The sequence below is a fragment of the Telopea speciosissima genome, chromosome 5, assembly GCF_018873765.1.
Source record: "Telopea speciosissima isolate NSW1024214 ecotype Mountain lineage chromosome 5, Tspe_v1, whole genome shotgun sequence".
Lineage (NCBI taxonomy): Eukaryota > Viridiplantae > Streptophyta > Magnoliopsida > Proteales > Proteaceae > Telopea > Telopea speciosissima.
Window position 1 is genome coordinate 14,566,628 of NC_057920.1, and position 20,719 is coordinate 14,587,346.

The 20,719-nt window shown below is 41.0% G+C and overlaps 1 protein-coding gene across 4 annotated transcripts in view; it reads right to left on the reverse strand.

Annotated features, from left to right (window-relative positions):
• LOC122662333 (DNA-(apurinic or apyrimidinic site) endonuclease 2) overlaps positions 1 to 17,787 on the reverse strand; it is a 34,964-nt gene extending 17,177 nt beyond the window's left edge. For all 4 annotated transcript variants that reach the window (XM_043857934.1, XM_043857933.1, XM_043857935.1 and 1 more), the window contains exons 1-2: positions 17,362 to 17,787; positions 17,040 to 17,151 (exon numbers count right to left, since the gene is read on the reverse strand). In XM_043857934.1, coding sequence (XP_043713869.1) covers positions 17,040 to 17,151; positions 17,362 to 17,469 — 220 coding nt within the window. In that variant the 5' untranslated portion in view covers positions 17,470 to 17,787. The remainder of the gene's footprint in view (positions 1 to 17,039; positions 17,152 to 17,361) is intronic.
• Positions 17,788 to 20,719: the final 2,932 nt, after the last annotated feature.

Sequence of the window (20,719 nt, forward strand, 5' to 3'; positions counted from 1 at the left end):
CATATAAGGAATCATATAAGCTACATAAAAAAGTAAAATCTTGCAAACAACCTTAATATAAAGTTTTTATAATTATGTAGGTTGTGCTAACCCAACCTAGTCTGAAACAATTGCATTGCTTGTGTGGGTTAAAGTTGAGACCAATAGGAGGGTTGGCCTCCCCCAACCTGAGTCAGGTTGGACTGGTTGTGTTAGGGTTTAGAATTTGTTTCCTAGGGTTGGACTACAACAGCAACCTTACACTGTTCCATTGTGTCAAACAAGAGAGAGGAATAGGACAATAATTGATGCAAGAGCATCTTTAATGTAATTTTAGTAAATTCGTTTTTACCATTTTTCTAATTATAATTTTTAACTATAAAAAAAAGTCAATCTTGATTCAGGAAAATTTATGGAAAGCCAAAAAAATTACAGTTTACATAAACGCATTTCTTACCCCTATTTCAATAGTTCTGTCTAAATAATAATTTCGGTTCTAATTACCGCAGGACTTGAGTTTGAGACCAAGAAGGATTTGATTTCATCTCAAAGTAGGAGTAGATTTAGTCCTTTTAGAATTGGAAATATTCGTGCAAGCTTCGCGAGTACTTGATTGATTACAGTTTGATTTCATTAGTAAAAGATTTGGGTGCATCTTCATCTTCATAAGTTCTTGACCGATTACAGGTATTCAAACCCTAGCTTTTGATTGGTCTTTTTTCCAGCGGTGCTCTCTTCTACTGTTCCCTCTCCATATCGAACCCTAATCAGATTGAAGAGGAGAGGTGAAAGAACGAAGAAATGTTGTGTGTTATGTAGGTATCCTGGTTGAGCACACAAAGAAGCTCTCCGGTTCAATGATTCTCTCACCGCTGAAAAGCTCTCTGGTTCTCTCGATTTGAGGAAGTGATTCGAGATTTCGTCAAAGGTTCTGTCTAGTTCATCACTGTGATTTCCCTTTTGATGTTCCGTCTTGAATCCTGGGAAGGAGCACAGTCACAGAACCGTCCTCAATTTCTTATTCTTTGTTTTCTTTTGGAGCTCGATACTCGAGCTTGACTCGTTAAGCTTGCAGCTTCAGAGAGACTTACCTCAAGGGGAAAAGAGACAAAGAATCTCTCCCACAGAAGAGTTACTCGTTCTTCTCCGGAGGAAGGGATTCTGTAGTTTCTGGCTTGAGCGATTTCAGGTGTGATCCTTCCTAGCTCTCGATCTATATTATGTTTCTCTGAATATTAGTCTAATTGTTATGGTCACATGATTAATCTGTTTTCTAATTTGATTATAGCTTAGTTCATTAGATCCCATTTTAATATCTGAATCTTAGTCTACTTGTTTTGGTCACTTGACTAATCTGTTTTTCTAAATTGATTATATCTTATTTCATTAGATCCCAACATTAAAGCCAAGAATACCAATATTTAGCTCAATTTGACAATGACCATTCAAGAAAATAAAAACCCTCTGGACCCCATTATGACCAAATTGCTCTTCATTAATTAATACTTACTCAGAATATGCTTTGGCTGATCTCATACCCCATGAACCTTAACTACTCTTGAAACCAAATCTCTACTGATTTTCTGACCTGAAGGTAAATACTACTTTTATCCAATTGCCAGAAGGAATCCGATGTAAACAAGCACTACAACAAACACTACAGCCGCAGGCCTAAGAAGAACCAGGCCCATGGTTTTTCAGCTGGATCTTTCGTGCAGGCCAGACCAAGCCCATGGTCTGGGTTAGCTGGTTCACTAAAAACCAGAATAGTGGGGTGGTTTATGTAGTTTGTATTTTTAGGTCTTTAGTAGATACTACTTAGATCTTATGATATTCTTCCTTTTATATCAATTACATATTGGACAATGTATCCACTACATACGTGGACCTCTTTTATTTACTTTCTATTTTCTGTTTTCCCTTCCAAGAGTTACTACATGCATCCAAATAAAGTGAAGGCCTTAAAGCCTACACCCACGATTTTGAATAGTTGAATGAAGGTTGGCTTTGTGCCATTGTTTGTTGTGAGGTGCAGTTGAGTGGTGAGATGCCCTTGTGGTTAGTGAGAGACTGACCAAGGCCAAAGGTGAGAAGCCTTGGTCATATCCCCCTTTCTTCCTTCCTTCTTCTCTCTTCCTTTTCTCCTTGGTTCCTATTTTCCAATACTGCTACTAGTGCTTGACCTGTGAAGCATCAATTCCTCCATGCACCAGTGATGTTGCTGCTGTTTAACAAATTAAAGAGGTGCTCCCGTGGATCCAATACCAAGAACAGGAACTTAAGGCTTTATCCCTATCTGCAGCACTGTTTTGTTGGAGTTTTCCTGCAGCAAATCTCAGTCCTAAACTCCAGTTTTGGCTGACAAATCCATTCCATTCTTTGAGAGTGCAGTTCCTTCACTGGGTTCTCCATTTGATAGTCCTACCTGTGGGTTGGAAATTTGTTTGCTTTAGAAAGCATAACCCCAATAATACAAATACAAAGCTAAAATTTTATATAGCCTTTCACCCACAGCTGGATGAACAAATGAAAATTGTGAATCGAAGCCTCAACAATCTCTTACGTTGTCTTGTACAAGACCATGAGAAGACTTGGCCATCAATGCTTGACATTGCTAAATTTGTTTACAACAGTTTTGTCAACCGCAGCATGGGTTGCACACCCTTTGAGATAGTGTTTTGACTTCATCCTAAAAAGCCTATTGATTTGGTACCACTACCTTCTCATGTTCGAGTGAGCGTCCAGGCAGATGAGTTCATCCGAGACATCACCGAGGTCTATTGATTTGGTACACACCGATGTCCATCGATGCATTGCAATCAGCAATGATGCATATAACACAGCAGCCGATCAACATCGCTGATTCGTTGAGTTCAAGCCAGCGATATGGTGATGGTTCGAGTTGCTCCAAAGGTTCATATCCGGCACCAATACTATGTTGCATCCTTAGAAGATGGTTCCATTCAAAGCGCTGAAACAAATCAAACCAAATGCCCTACATGCTTGAGCTACCTCGAGACATGGAAAATTAGCTATATTTTTTATGTTGCCAGTCTGACTTTATATGCGGGCCACCTTATGCAATATGAAAACCCAGACTATGGATCTCAGATACAAACAAGCCCAATGATCAAAATCTGTAATTAGATCTAAGATAAAGAAAGCAGTTGTTCTGTTAAGGGAAGAAATCAGATCGATGGAAGGAGAGGGAAAAGAGATGAAAACGATTTGCTCAGAACGATAAGAAGAGAAGAAATAAGGTATAGGATACCAATCCCGAATGCACTGCTCAACGACACCAAAACTCTTAAAAAAAAACTTACATTCTTTACTCAAATCATCTCTAATTGATGGTGGTATATTACATATATAAAGACCTTCTAAAATCCCTAAATTGCATCATAAATGGACTCATAATCACACTCACACAATCAATCAAGTAAATAAACTCAAATGAACTCTATCTAGTTATTATGTATTCTAATCTAACTCAACACTTAACTACTAATCCTGTGTGCTAATTTTATACCCAATTTATGCGCTTATAAATTAGGTCCATTACAATGAAAACTGGAAAAATTAAAGGCTCAACCCATAATATAGCTACCCTGTTGAAGTATATCGAGTCCATGTGGAGAAGAGGATATAACTACCCTGTTGAAGTATAATCTCGATTCTTGAGATTCCTCTCCTCCTCATGTGTCTCTCTTATTTTAGGTTTATGTCTTAGTTTCCTAGTCCTAGTTTGAATTAATACTTCTAGTCCTAGTTGTGTTTCTGTTCTTTCTCTTTTCCTATTGTAATTTGGAATTCTAACATGATGAGGAATTCCCTCTCCTAATGTAATCCTTTGGTATAAATACAAACAAGGCGAGGGAGACTGTCATATTCGACAGTTCTCTTCTCCTCACCTCTTCTTCTCCTATTTCTCGGTTCTGGTTCTCTAACAGGTGTTCTCGTTTCATGGTATCGGAGCACAACCTTTAAATTGGTTGTCCCTCTGCGATTATGTTTGAAGGTTTCTTCATTCAGCTTCTCTTAAAGGGGTGCAGCACCCTATGCTGCATATTAATACAGTTTAAACCCTAGATGGAGTTTTCAATTTAAAACTATGGCTCTCTTATATATCTAGATGAAAGATCGATTGGAGAGTCCCTTCTCAGACTGCGGTAACTTTTGAAGACCACTTCCGCGATTTCTTCTTGAGGATTTCTTATTTTTCCTATCCATTCAATGGATTATTATTGAAGATTAAAGTTTATTTCAAGAGATTTCTGTTTTTAACTCTACAGCAACATCGCAGGGTTTCTTTTCTTCTCCAATCAATCCAATTTTCTGGTGAGCTTATTGAATTTCGTTATTCTTCTCCTTGAATACCACTCGGCAATCTAGTCCTGCTGCTCTGGGTTGGGATTAATATCCCCTATTGCTGGTTGCTTTGGTTCCTGCATATTTGGGTTCATAAACCCTAATTTTGCTTCTGCCGAGAGTGCTGCTTCTGCATATTTGGGTCCTTAACATAGTTGTCACGGCGTCTAGGCGACCCTAGGTGTTGGAGAGGGTCCAAAATCAAACCGACACCAATTAGGCGACCAAGGCGTCCAAGGCGCCCAAGTCGTCCAAGGTGCCCAAGTCGACCAAGGTGCCTAGGCAATGCCTTCACAACTATGGCCTCCTAAAACCATAATTTTGCTTCTGCCAAGAGTGCTGCTACTGCACTGGTTATTATTTCTGCCATTATTGGTACTGCTAAGAGTACCACTGCTGTTCTAGCTATTGGATCTACCAATAGCACTGCTACTGATTTAGGTTATCAAAACCTAATCTTGTTACTCCTGCACATACTGCTGTTGTTTTTGGGTTATTTCAACCCTAGTCTGATTCTATCTAAGAGCCGATCTACATTGTTGTTGTTGTTATCCTAATCTGGTTTGATGGCCGATCCCAAACCACCAATGGACAATGTCCAAGTACAGATAACTACTATTAAACTCTCCGGAGTTTCAAATTATTTATTATGGACCCAGGCAGTACAAGCTTACATACATGCCAAGGGCAAACTGAAATACATTACAGATGATCCTCCTGATCGTGATCCTATGTATCCTACCATAATCATAGCTCATGACGAGTTGATGCGTGAAAATTCTATTATCAAGATATGGCTATGGAACAGTGTTGAACCTGCTTTGCCTCCAATGTGATGTTTCACACCCTTGCTAAGGATGTCTGGAATGAATTACGTGAAAGCTTCTCTCAAAAAAGGAATATCTCACGCAAGTATGATCTCCATGAGAAACTCTTTACCTTCCAACAAGGAGATAAAACCTTTAATGAATATTTTGTCAGTTATAAGGGCATGGTTGAAGAACTACAGATACATCAGCCTCTGACTACTTATCTGGATCAACTAAAGCAACAACGAGCTGAGTTCCATGTTGCAAAATTTCTAGCTGAACTACATCCTGACTACCAGTCTGTGAAGAGTCAGTTGCTTATACGAGAGAAGGAACCTCAATGAAGTTTTTTCTCGTATTAACCGTCTGGCTATTCCATCCAAGCCTGATATACTACCAAGGACAACACAGCCTTTGTTCCAAATCATGGACGAGGACGTGGTTGTGGCTCTGGTGGACGAGGTACAGGTCATCAACCCATTGACAAATCTTCCCGCTAGTGCTTTTATTGTGGCAAACCAAATCATACAGTAGACACTTGTTGGGCCAAGCAACGAAAACCTGAGTGGGCGAATGAACTAGCCAATGTTGCCACGACTGACACTGCTACTAAGAAACCTACCAATGAAATGAACCAGAGTTCTACTACTTCATCATGCATGCCTCATGATGATTACAACCAGCTAGTCAAACGCCTCCAACAACTTGAAGCTGCATCTGCCTCCACCTCTACCGCCACTCTAGCCTATAAAGGTAATGCTGTCTTTTCCGCTTCTTCTATACTTCATGGCTTAATGATTCGGGTGCTTCATGTCACATGACTGGTAAGTTTTTTTTCTCTTCCATAAATTCCATTCATACCTCTTCCAATGTTATCCTTGTTGATGGATCCTCTACTCAGATAAATGATCATGGAACTATTTCTCCAACATCCTTCATGACTTTCTCTCCTGTTCTTCATGTTCCTAAATTACCTTTAAATCTTTTATTTGTTAGTCAACTTACTAAGTCCCTTAATTGTTTTGTAACCTTTTATCCTTCTTATTTTGTTTTTCAGGACCTTCAGACAAGGAAGATGATTGGTGGAGGGCTTGAGCGCGATGGGCTGTATAACCTGGATGGCACTAGGCCTTTCACTGCTACTGCATCCACTACCATACCATCCCCTATGCAATGGCATCTATGCCTTGGTCACCCATCATACCTAAACTCCAATTGATGGTTCCTAGTTGCAAGTCCACGTCTAATCTTGAATGTGAAGCTTGTGAATTGGGCAAATTGTACTTTGGAATCCTAACATGATTAGGAATTCCCTCTCTTAATGTAATCCTTTAGTATAAATACAAACAAGGCGAGGGAGACGGTCATATTCGACAGTTCTCTTCTCTTCGCCATCTCATTATTCTCCTCACCTCTTCTTCTCCTATTTCTCGATTCTATTTCTCTAACAGATGTTCTCGTTACATACCCAAAGGTCAATTTCAGCCCATTGGACTGTCACCAGCACCTTATGCGTCTCCCAAGCTTGGATATGGCCCTCCATACGGAATTTAAGGCCTAATGCATCTGCATCACCACCATATGGATGAAGGTGATAATGAGCATACTTTATGGTTTCCTCAATTTGCTTCACTGGCCGAAAATGAAATTTAAGATGTTCTTAATAACAAATTAAGTAATTAACTATGACACGGAGAGGCGGTGGCTATTACTCTTTCCTTGTGAATGGAAGGGGCATCCTCAACATGACTGCATGTGGATCCATGCCACTATTCTTCAGCAAATCAATCCGGATCTCTACGAGTGTTATATGTCCTTTCTACATTTGTAGGAGTCGAATGTTTCTAAACCAGGGGCGGAGGGGAGGTGATGTGGACAAGCACTATAAGAAACACTACAGCCGCAGGCCTAAGAGCCTATGTTCTTCAGCTGGACCTTTGCTGCAGGTCATACCAAGCCCATGGTATGGGTTCGCTGGTTCACTAAAAACCAGAATAGTGTGGTGGTTTATGTAGTTTCTATTTTTAGGTCTTCAGTAGATACTACTTAGATCTTATGATATTCTTCCTTTTATATCAGTTTCTTATTGGACAATATATTCACTACAAGCATGGACCTCTTTTATTTACTTTCAATTTTCTATTTTCCCTTCCTAGAGTTGCTACACGCATCTATATAATGTGAAGGCCATACAGGATACACCCATGATTTTGAATAGTTGAATGAAGCTTGGCTTTGTGCCATTGTTTGTTGTGAGGTGCAGTTGAGCGGTGAGATGCCCTTGTGGTTAGTGAGAGACTGACCAAGGCCATAGGTGAGAGGCTTTGGTCATATCCCACTTTCTTCGTTCCTCCTCTTGATGCAGCACCAAGTGCCCACACCTGAAGGAAGAAGAAGCCCTGAAATTAGGGCTTAGTTTGGGAGCCGTAGTTTAGGTTTGCATTTTATTATTTTCCATACTTAGTTTTTATTTCGGCTTATTTGTAAACTTAAATTGAACCGGTTCAAACCATGGTTCAATTTAAGTGATTTTTTATTAATTCTTTTATTTTAAGTTTTTAAGTTGTTTTATTAGGTCCCCACCCCTCCACGATTTAGTGAGGGAGTGTTTTGCTTAGATTAGGATTTCGCCATTGGCCTTTTATTATAAATATTGAATATCGTGGGAGGCTCCCCTATAGTTGATGAATTTTAAAAAAAACAAAAGACAGAATTGTGTTACCGCCATTGTTGTTGTTGCTGCTCCTTGAGAGCTTGCATCCTTGTGGTTCTATCAAGGTGGAAAGGGTAGGTGGATCTCCTGCGACTCCCTGCATCGAGACGATCGGGAGGATCTCCATTGAAGGTAGATCTATCCTTCTCCATTGTTCAAGCTTGCTGCCAGTGGAATCTGCTGTAAGATTGAGTTCAATTTCTGTTTCTAACCCTCCAATCCCCCCCCCAATCGATCCCCATTTATTTTATTTGAATCCCCTCAAAACCCTAGATCTTCTTAACTCCAGCCAGCCTTCATCCTTCATCCTTCATCAGATTCAACCCAAATTCAGACTACAGCTCCCTCTCCACACCCCTCACACTCGACTTTAAGCTCTGTCCCCATTCATCTCTTAAACCCTAATTTCCCCCCTGTTAGATATATGGGCCAGAATACCATGGGGGTATTCTGGACTTTTTCCCTTTATTATTTTGTTAGTTTCTTGTGTGTGGTTTAGTCCCACATTGCTCATATAATTATGTTCATTCTTTCATTATAGTTATAAATACGTATGTGCTTGGGATGAATTAATCATCCAAGCATCGAGTTCTAATTCTGATCCTCCTAACATGGTATCAGAGCTGGTTATGAATTAGGACTCACGATCCCCTTCCCTCTCTAATTCTCGATCTCTCTCCCCTTCTCTTCTCTTCTCTTCTCTTCTCTTCTCTTCTCTTCTTCCCTTTGTTTTGTTTTGTTCTTCTCTGTCCCATAGGGCAGCACTGATGAGGTGATCTATTGATCCAGCTGCTGCCCTCCTTTGTTACCTCATCCCATGATATGAAGAATTGACCGATAGGGTGCTTGGCCTCTTTGCTGCGAATATTGAAGACTTCAGCCTTCGTTGGACAGATCCATTCTATACTACAAGGGATTTGTTCACTATATTGGAGCTCCAGACCTGCAGCAGATTAGTATTCCAGCACCTGCATCAAGTTATATCAAGTTACAGCCCCTCAAGATCGATATCTCTTCACACTTTCAGGGTTTTTCAAAACCCTGACAATAGTCAACATTGGGGTTCCATCTATCAGTTGATTCTGATTTTTTGAGTAGTGATTCTCCCCTGTTCAAGACTAATTCGACTGCAATTTCAGCCTCATCCAGTCACTTTTCAGGCCTCAATTCATCTTATCGATTTCAGCACTTTCAAGGTTTTTTTCAAAACCCTGAAAAAATCGATCTCAAGGTTCTCTCTGTCTGGTGTTGCTGATTTTTGGAGACATTTATTCCTTCATTATTAGAGGGCTTTCTTCCTTGTTGCAGCCCTTAACTTGGAGGTTTTCTTGGGTTTCTCTTCACAACAGCCCCCTTCTGCGATTTGGGAGTCTTCACTATCTTCATGGGTGACTCTGTGGATTCGACTGCTACTTCTATTGGTGATGGAAACAGCAAACCAGATTATCATACTTTTTCCCCAAATCCAATCAAGTTGGATGGCACAAATTACTTGCTTTGGTCTAGGTCTGCCTCCTTTGCCATTGTTGGCCGTGGCCTTACTGGTCATATTAGGGGAACCACTGCTATGCCTACTGAGGTTGGAGCTGCTCAAGACAAGTGGCTTGCCAACAATGGAGTTCTTATTTCCTACCTGATCGGTTCTATGACTACAGATCTGCAGCACAATTTTCTTCTCCTTGACACAGCCTCAGAAATTTAGGTTGCTTGCAAGGAGACTTATGGACAGCTTGGCAATGATGCCCAGGTATATGAACTCAGGAAAAAGGTCCTTCACACTACTGAAGGAGAGTTGACAGTCTCCAAATACTATGCTACCTTGCGCAGCCTTTGGCAGCAACTGGACCATTTTTCTGACTTTCACCCAAGTACAGCTGCCGATATTACTTCTAATAAGCAACATGTGGACAAGATCAGAGTTTATGATTTTTTGGCAGGCTTAAATGTGGAGTATGATCAGATTCGGGTTTAAGTGTTGGGTCACAAGCCTTTTCCCACACTTGAACAGTCCTATGCCCTGGTCTCCTCTGAAGAAAACCGTAGGGCTGCCATGTTGCACCCTCCTATTACTGACAGGTCAGCTCTCCAGGCTGCTGCCCCTGCCACTCCTGCACCTAGTGGCACTGCTTCTCTTGGTAATTCTACTACAAGGTCTGTTGTTTGTGAGTACTATCACAAACCTTACCACACCAAGGAGAAGTGCTGGAAACTTCATGGGATACCGACTGACTTTGAAGCAAAACGGGCTGCCAAGACCAAGACAAAGACAAAGACCAAGGCCCATCAGATTGAGACTGTTACTGCAGCCCCTGCTACTGACATTGGTCTATCCCAAGATGATCTACAGGCACTCCTACATATGCTGAGGTCTTCCGCTGCTGCTGCCTCTACTACATCAGCCACTGCCAATTCTTCTGCTCCTTCAGGTTCACACTTTGCCCGATCAGGTATTCCATTTGGTGGTCATTGTGCTTCTGTAGCTTCACATCCTTGGATCATAGATTCTGGAGCTACAGATCATATGACTGGTTCCTCTAGCCTGTTTCATAGATATTCTTCCACTTCTGGGAAAGACAAGGCTAAAGTGGCTAATGGTTCTCTTTCTTCCATATCTAGAAAGAGAATCATCAACTACACTTCCTCTCTTCCCTTGACTTCTGTTTTGCACATTCCTAATTTTACTACTAACCTTCTTTCCATTAGTAGTATTACTCGTGATCTTAACTGCAAAGTCTCTTTTTTTCCTTCTCATTGTGTGTTTTAGGATTTGGAGTCTGGGAAGACGATTAGATTGGGTAAAGTGCACGGTGGGCTATATCTGCTTGATGACGGTCGCTTCTCTCCACTACCATTACATTCTCCACTACACCAGAACTACATGGTCTCTTCTGAACTTTACCAGTGGCACTCTAGGTAAGGTCACCCCGCTTTAGGAATCTTAGCTCATTTATTTCCTAGTCTGGTCACCCTTCGTACTAAGGATGACTTTTTTTTGTGAGGCTTGTGTTCTGGCCAAACAGACACGTTCAACTTATCCAATTTCAAATAAAAGGAGTTCTTCTTGTTTTCAATTGGTGCATTCTGATGTTTAGGGCCCTAATCGTAAACCATCTATTTCTAGTCATTGTTGATTTGTCTCTTTCATTGATTGTCATTCTAGGAACACCTGGGTGTATCTTTTGCACACAAAAAATCAGGTTTTTTCATGTTTTCAACACTGTCATAAAATGGTCCAAACTCAGTTCCAGGCTACTCTCAAAGTATTGAGAAGTGATAATGGAACAGAGTATACAGAATCCCAATTTCAAAAATATTTGGCTGATCATGGAATCATTCATCAAACTAGTTGAGTTGATACACCTGCCCAGAATGGTGTAGCGGAAAGAAAAAATCGCCACTTGTTAGAAATGGCTAGGGCTTTGATGTTTGCGAGGAATGTCCCGTCTCAATATTGGGGAGATGCGGTTCTCACTGCGGCCTATCTCATCAATAGGCTACCCTCTAGGGTTCTTCACTCCCGCAGCCCCTCTGATATTTTACTGGGTAATTCCTCCTTTATTGTGCCTCCCAAGGTGTTTGGTTGTGTGTGTTATGCTAGAGATACCAAATCTCCAGGGAAACTTAAACCTCGAGGGCTCCGTTGTATTTTCTTGGGTTATTCACCAACCCAGAAAGGTTATAAATGCTACCATCCCCCTTCCCGCTGTACCTTGGTTAGTATGGATGTTATCTTTCATGAGTCTCTTTCTTATTATTTTTCGCCACCTCTTCAGGGGGAGAGTTCTAGTGAAAATGTGTCCTTTGAGATTCCTCTACCTGAAGTTCCTCTAGCTGCTGCCCAGCCTTTTTTGGATGCTTCCCATCTTACTTTGGAGACTTCCCAACACCCTCTGGCTGTTCCTCCCTCACCTAATGGGAATCCTTTACAAGGGGAGACCATAGAAAATAGTGTTGTTAATGTTCCTATCCAGGGGGAGCTGACTCCAGTCCAGAGAACTATTGGTGAATTTCATAAGAGAATTGATAACTCCAACATGATCACCTATACAAGGGGCAGATCCAACAGAGGGCAGCTCCAACCCACTATAGCACCAGTACCCATCCAATTGCCAGCTCCAGACACGGATCCTACATCTCCTAGTAATCCCTCTTCTTCCGACCTACCTATTGCACTTCGCAAAGGTACTAGGACTTGCACTTTACATCCCATATCTCATTTTGTTTCTTATAACTCTCTTTCTCCCTCTTTTCGTGCTTTAGTATCTTCTCTTTCCTCTATCTCGATTCCTAGAAATTGGCAGGAAGCATCTATAGATGGAAAGTGGAAGGCAGCAATGTTGGAAGAAATGAGAGCACTACACAAAAATAATACATGGGATCTTGTGGCTCTTCCTCCAGGGAAAAAACCAGTGGGATGTAAATGGGTCTTCGTGGTTAAACAGAAGGCTGATGGTTCGGTGGATAGGTATAAGGCACGTCTGGTTGCAAAGGAGTTCACTCAGACTTATGGAGTTGACTATCAGGAGACCTTTGCACCAGTGGCAAAGCTCAACACCGTCAGGGTGTTATTATCTTGTGCTGCAAATCTTGGGTGGGATCTTCAGCAGTTAGATGTAAAGAACGCCTTCTTCCATGGGGAGCTTGAGGAGGAGGTATATATGGACATTCCACTAGGCTTTTCTCATGACAGGACTAGGGGCAGGGTCTGTAAATTGAAGCGTGCCCTTTATGGTTTGAAGTAGTCACCTAGGGCCTGGTTTGGCAGATTTCATAAGGCTATGATTTCAGCAGGTTACAAGCAGAGCAATGCTGATCACACTTTGTTTATCAGACGGCTTGGTATCAAGGTTACTCTTCTCATAGTCTATGTGGATGATATTGTGGTCACTGGTAATGATGATGCTGCAATCAGGGATTTGAAACTTCTTCTTGGCCGTGAGTTTGAGGTCAAAGATCTTGGTCCTCTAAAATATTTTCTAAGGATAGAAGTTGCTCGATCTTCAAAGGGCATCTTTCTTTCTCAAAGAAAATATGTCCTTGATCTATTGACTGAGACAGGGCTGCTAGGTTGTCATCCTTCAGATACTCCTATGGAAGCTACTACAAAACTTAGGGAGAAAGAGGGTGAGTGATGTAGCCTAGGTGGAATAGATCTCACTTAGGACCAGGTTGTGTAATGGGGTTGGCCGAATGGGGCAGATTAGGGTGATTAGGGCACAATTAGGGTTAGGAATGGGAGATTGAGTTAGGGTTTTATTGGGTAATGGTCTACAGGTTTTTAGGAGTCTATTAGTATAGGATCTAACTAGGTTTAAATAAGAAATAGAAATTCAGAATATTAGGGTTAGGGTTTTGGGTTTTGGGTTTTAGGAATAAAGAGGATAAAGGAATCTAGGGTTTCTAGAGGGAATCAGGCCAAGAGCTTCTGGCTGAGTGTCACAGAGGTAGGGAATAGGGTTCGGCTGAAGTATGGGATGATTTGGATGGCTGGTTAGGGCTGGGCAGTATTTAGGGTTGTTGGGGTATAATGGAGAAGAGAGGAAATTAGGGTTTAGTTGTTGAGATGAAGGCTGCAGGTTAGGTCGAGTGGAAGGTCTGCTGTGAGGGATCCGTGGTTAGAAGTTTAACGAAAACTGATGGTCAGATCTGTAGTTACAAAGGAATCCTAGTTAAAATAGAAGTTGCAGATTTAATGGGGTTGAGGGTTATGGAAATTGATAGAGGATGTAGGGCTGGGTTAGGGAATAAGAAGGAACTAATTAATTGCAGAATTCTGTAACAGCTTACTTGTAATAGAAGAACTTCAATGGCAGCAACTCGAAGAGCTTGATTGAAGAAGAAGAAGAACCTCCCGATCTGCGAGATGCAAGGAGTCGCTGGATTTCTCCAACCCTAGCCCTAGATATAATTCACAAGGGGTCTTGATATGACACACAAGACAGAGAAGCAAGCAGAGTCATGGCGGCGCAAAGAAGAAGAAACAAAATTTCAAACATAATAGGTGGGGGAGCCTCCCACGATTCTACTATTTATAATAATAAAGGGGGGCCAAAAAGCCTTACAAATAATCAATCTAGAGCAATCCTAATCAGATTAGGAGTTGGGATTCCTAATCTGAATCCTAATTATAAAACATAAAATAGACTTATACTCTAAATAGGAGTATAAGTGTAAACAACTAAAACAAATAAAATAAAATACTAATCCCTCTAAAATCGTGGAGGGGAACTAAGAAAATAAACCATGAAAAATACTGTTTTAACCCTAGGCTAAAAGAACAAACAAATAAAAAGGCTCCAACGAAAAATCAAAGAACAGCCAAATCAATCATGGTTTCGGCTTTTGCATCAGTGAGCCTGTTGACAAGGGTGGTTATCAGCGGTTAGTGGGCAAACTAATCTACCTTTCCCACACATGAGCTGACATAGCAGTTGTTGTAAGTTTGGTGAGCCAGTTCATGCATGATCCCTATTCCTCTCATATGCGGTCCGTTGCATTTTGCGGTATTTGAAGTCTGCTCCAGGAAAGGGAATCCTTCTATCTCCCAATGGTCACCTTAAGATTGAAGCTTATACTGATGTCGATTAGGCTGGTTCTTCTGACAGGAAGTCTATCTCTGGCTATTGTTCCTTTGTAGGCGGAAACTTTGTCACGTGGCGTAGCAAAAAGCAGAATGTTGTGGCAAGGTCCAATGCTGAAGCCGAGTTTCGTGCCATGGCACACGGCATCTGTGAACTTTTGTGGCTTAGAGGATTATTGCAGGATATCGGTGTTGCTGTCCATCTTCCCATGATGCTTTATTGTCACAATAAAGCTACCATTAGCATTGCTCATAACCCTGTCCAGCATGATCGCACTAAACACGTGGAGGTTGACAGACATTTCATCAAGGAGAAGCTTGACGCCGGCCTCATTTGTGTTCCCTTTGTGAAGACTACTGATCAACTGGCTGATGTATTCACTAAGGGACTGAGTGGCAAGTTATTTCATCCTATCTTAGTCAAGTTGGGCATGCATGATATATATATGCTCCAACTTGAGGGGGAGTGTTAGATATATGGGCCAGAATACCGTGGGGGTATTCTGGACTTTTTCCCTTAATTGTTTTGTTAGTTTCTTGCGTGTGGTTTAGTCCCACATTGCTCATGTAATTATGTTCATTCTTTCATTATAGTTATAAATACATATGTGCTTGGATGATTAAGTTCTAATTCTGATCCTGTTAACACCCCTAACTTCATTAAACCCAAAACCCTAGAGTTTTCAGAAATAACACTTCCAGCCCTCACCTAGGCCTCATACCTTGGCCGAGTGTTGTTCCTTACCAGTACAGAACTCGATCTAAACCCCTCCCTTTAGATCCCACATTAAACCCCAGTTTCTCTTATTTTCATCTTTCCCAAAACCCGAAACCCTAACCCTAATTTTCTGGAATTTAGAAACTCATACAAACCTAACTTAACCTATACCATTAGCTTCCCCTAGACCTGCCTACCATTACTAAATAAGATCCAACCCCAATACGCTACACATAACCCTAGTTTTGACCTAAAACTACAATTCTGTCCTATTGCAACTGCAGAACCAGCAGCCCCTTGGTTCCTTTATCATTAGATCCTGGATATTTGGCCTCTAGTAGGTCCTTTGCCTATCTAGAGCTACATTACCTCTCTTCCATTCTTCCTTGGTTTCTATTTTCCAATACTTCTACAAGTGCTTGACCTGTGAAGCATCAATTCTTCCATGCACCAGTTTTGTTGCTGTTGTTTAGCAAATTGAAGAGGTGCTCCATCGATCGAATACCAAGAACAGGGACTGAAGGCTTTATCCCTACCTGCGGCACTGTTCTCTTGGAGTTTTCCTGCAGCAAATCTCTGTCCCTCTAAACTCCAGTTTTGGCCAACAGATCCATTCCATTCTTTGAGAGTGCAGTTTGCTTATTGGGTTCTCCATTCGATAGTCCTACCTGTTGGTTGAGAAATTCGTTTGCTCTTCAGTGAATATTGCCCCATTAGAATCACTTCCTTCTTATATCCAACAATCCCTATATAAGACCAAATATATTTCCCATACAACCTAATCCTCATAATGTTAGGCCCTACTTTTTCCTATTTCCTTTTTCTAAATAACCTACTTCTTCCAATTCCTATTTGCAGGGCATCAAAACCAGCAATCGGTTACACACCACCTGTTTTGTAAAATTAGCAGTCCAATGTACCTCTGTTAATCATATAGAAGCATGCATGTAACTATGATAAAATGAATCTCACACTCTCTAAACTATCCTACTTCCAAATCATTCCATACCCCCCTTTAGAAGTGCTACAATTCATGATTGTATGAGCATCATTTGTAGGGTTCTCAGAACACAAGTACAAATTTAGCGAAACACCCTTTCAGGTTATGAAGGTTGGGGAAGAGAGACACTGTTGGATTCAAGCAGCAAAGCTGTCGATATCAACAAGGCAAGAAAGATAGTGGAGTAGCATTAATAACACAAGGTGTTAGTAGATAATGGAACAACTATCAACAGTTTAACATTGTAGTTAAACCTTCCTGTCAAGAAATGTTCTGTAAACATACAATAAATATGTTGTTCATACATTTGGTTTTACAGTAGGTCAGATCTTTTTTTTTCCTCATTTTGGATGAATAACCATTGTCAGATGATTGTTAAGGTTTTGGGTTAGGATAGTTGAGGTAGCCAGGAGCAACCATGGTTCACTGGTAAAAGCTATGGTTCGTCATACCTCAGACCTGGGACAAAATCCAGCCTTTATTACCAATTCTCTTTCCCTCTAACTCACTTCAAAATATATTATAGTTATTTATGTATGACTATATAAACCTATAATTCATCGAATAACAACATTAGTAAACCATGACTGATTTAGTTACTGAATTTGTCTTTTCTTTTTGATATATTCTATAGGCACTGAACTTACACCATCTTGTTATCTTGCAATTGTAGAGACTATTAAAGCATATGAGCAGTACTCACCCAAAGAATTTATTCACAAATCACAATCCACAATGACTCCCCGATGGGAAACAGAAAGAAATCATTTCCTTTTAATGCAAGTGCAGAAAGGACAAGCTAAATTTGAATGGGAGTAAAACGAGATTAAACGTACGATATTTTGGTTGGGGCAATGAAACGAACAGCTTACCGGAGTAGCCTACGCGTCCCTTGTCAGAAGTACGGGTGCAAGAAAAGAATGATTCATATCCCTCAGCCGTAATCAAATCTGTTGTCATGTCCTGTCTAGCTACTTTTGTCTCCTATTACCACAACGAGGAAAAAAAATAAAGGGCAAGGCGATAAATTAATGAAAAAACTCAGAGAAGATACATGGAACCTCTGCTGCAAAATTTACATCTATAAAGTATAGACTAAACGGTTGGTAACGACCCAGCAAATTATTAGGTTAAAAAAATCAAGGGCAAAAAACAAAATTCGATTCAAGGTGGTGCTAGTGCAAATCAGTACACCTGAAAGCAGATAATGTCAGCTTCAAGTGAGTTGAGTAGTTTGAGAAGAGAGCCGTATTGAGAGATGCGCGGCCTTAGGCCGTTCACGTTGTATGTCACAATCTTCATCTCTTTTTCACTCCATAAGAAAACTGAAATTAGAGCATGAGAGAAATCACCCGTCTCTTCTCCCCATTCCTCTTCCTATCCGTTCCTTTAAGGTCCAGAGCTCATTCAAAAATCCACGACCCAAAAAATCTCCATTTGTTCACCTCCTCATTGCATTTTAAGCAACCATCGACATTCAATGTTCAAAACTGCCAGTATACCTTTTCTTTCAGATGGATGGGCACAAAGCTACGATTGCACCACCGGTCCTGCCCCTATTTCTTGCAGAAGTCGAGTGTTGGAGGTTGCAGAGCAAAAACAGAGTGAGACCGCAGAAGGTACGTGGTGGTTGTTTTCGGATTTTAAGTGGGACGGAAAAAGGGCAATTGTTTCCTTATATTGACACTATTTTTGCCACGTGGAACGTTATTTCTATAGATATTTTTTGGAGAAAAGTTTCCTGTGGGAGGGCTGTAGTCTGCTCCACAATCCACCAAACACAAAGGAGGGGGGCGAAATGACTGTCCCGCCCCATGAAACCAGATGTGATGCCCCCTATGTCCTTCTCTCTCCCATTGGCCCCCACGCATGTGCGAAACCATGCTCTCCTATAAAAAACACTTTTCTGGAATTTTCATAGGAAAAAATTTGGGTACGCTGCCAGGTGCCCAAGCGATATTTGTCTCTCTCCCACACCTTGGAAAGGATCACCCTGCCTCTTCCCATATCACTTGCCAATTGGTCCCAAATCCCAATGTGCTTGGAGTAGATTGTGTACCCACCCTTTCCTTTTTTGGGGTTGTCAATTGAGGTTAGGTCCCGACTGATTAAAATTGAACAGAACTGTCAAAATGATGCATTTAAAACTTGACATCTTCATTTAATTGTCCATTGTTTTATTCCCAAGAGTTATGCCAAATTATGAATGCAAATGAGTTTTCAAAAATAGTTTGAAAGTGACTTATCAGTATGTCTTTATCAAAAGCTATTATTATGATTATCAATAAGAACAGTCCCCCTTCTCTGGAAGTTTTGGGAATTATCCAGGATACCAATTTCCTAAAGACTTGCTTTAGGGATTGCTCATTTTTTAGTATTCCCAGAGAGATTAACAGCGTGGCTAACTCCTTGGCCCAGAAGGTCGTGTCTTGTGCGTGTGAGACATCCTGGCTGTTTTCCACTCCATGGTTGTCGAGTCTTTGTAATTCTGACACCGTGAGCTTTTTACACATCAATGAATAAGTTGGTTTTTCACCAAAAATATAAAAAAGAAGCTATTATTAGCATGCACATTGTTTCGAGTATACATGTGACATGTGAAATTACAATGATTGCCTTCGTTGGGGAAAAAAAAATTAAGGTTACAGATTAATTGACACTTTAAGAAGTGTCAATAAGAAAATCACATTAATTAATTAGTTTCATCCTAGCCATTAGAGTACTTTATGTTTTAGAATTGGATTCAGACCTAACCGATTAAGTACCAACTATGGAGTGTAGATACCATAGGATCGGGTGGCAATCCAAAAAGGGGGTGAATTAGATATTATGGTGAATGTTAACCAATAAAAAATATTTCTCCAAATAAAAGTTTGAGTTAGACAAACTTAATTTGAACTCACCACCCATTCAATATAATATACAGGATTAAGATAAGATCAAAAGAGAGAAAGAGATACACAAACATTTGTAGTCGTTCAGAAATCTTGCCTACTGTAGACACCACATGTTGTCACCCTGTACACAAACATTTGTAGTCGTTCAGAAATCTTGCCTACTGTAGACACCACATGTTGTCACCCTGGGGGACCCTGTTACAGCCGCACCCAAAATATACCCTAATACCCCGAGTCAAATTGGACTCTACTAACGGGTGATGCCAAAATGGCAATGGTCAACACCTGTGACTTTGAACCCTAAATTTTATTATCAGTATCTCCTCGAAGTCCTGAAAGTACGGGTCAAATCCCCGCAACTTTCCTTGTGGTTTGGGCCCTGACAGCAGCAATGGAGTCACAAACGGACTCACCAAACTGGTTTTGTCCATAGATCCGTCCGTACTATTTCTTGCCCTTTTGATGTATTTTTATGTGGGACCCACGTCCTTGTGTTCCGCGCACCATAACTAGACCCTCGGACAAGATGGACTCCCACCCTTACCTTCTTTTGGTCAATTGAGCCATGAAAGTGGGCCCACAAGACTTAATGTAAAAGAATAATGATTCTTTTATTTACCTTGAGCCAAACAAGCCCTAAAACTAACATGCCTTTATAGGACCTTAGGCTAAGCCAAATGTGTTCTAACCAATTAGACTTCATAGGGTTTGTGACCTTAGCCAAACTGGTCCTAAGGCCCACTTAAACCTAAAGAACCATCCTTAGTCTTAGGGGCACCTAGGCAAACAAGCCCTAAGGCCTCTTTTTATCTTTAAAAGATAGGGCTTAGCCCAATATTCCCTCATCTCTCCCCTCCAAGCCAAACCATGGAGGAGAAGAGGAAAAGAAGAAGAAGAAGAAGAAGAAAGGAAGAGGAATGGGAAGGGAAAGGAAGAAGATGGAAGGTAAGCTAAAGGGGTTTTGTTGCCTTACCTTCCCTCTTCTTGTTGTCCTGACAAGGATTGAAGAAAAGAAGAAAAAGGGAAAAAGGAGAGAGGAGAAGGTGGATCTTCAAGGTTGGTTGGAGCTGGGGTTAAAGCTCCACTCACCAAGGTATGTTCTATCTCTTGGTATCGCCCTCTTCTCCATTTCTATCCTTGAGTTGAGCAGGTTTATTGAATTTGGGCTGACTTAGGGTTCCATTTGGGACTCAAGGTGAGGCTTAGCCCTTAAATGGGACTCTATTAACGAAGACCAGGCTCCATTGATGGCTTCTAACAACCACTTTACAGCCATTGTTGCTGATTCCCTGATTTTCAAACCCCTAAACCCTACATTGGACCAAAAGGAGTTAGATCCTTGTGTGATCTTGGATCCAGGAAGTAGGCCTAGGTTCTAGTGACCCTAGGAAGGCCTAACACTCCCCTCCATGACCTTGAGTGCCATATGAACTCCAGGTTCCAAGATGGGGGAGAAAACCTTAAGAAATATCGGAAAGAACTTTGCCGGATGCACGAACGGAGTCACCTTCGTGGTTCCATCCGTAAGTCTGGCCAATGTATTTTTGTAGCTGATTCGAACGAATGCAGGAACGGATTTACTCTGTTGCCTCCATCCGTAGTTCCATTCCCTCTCTGAAATGTCTCAGGGACCGAACGGATGTAGGGACAGATTC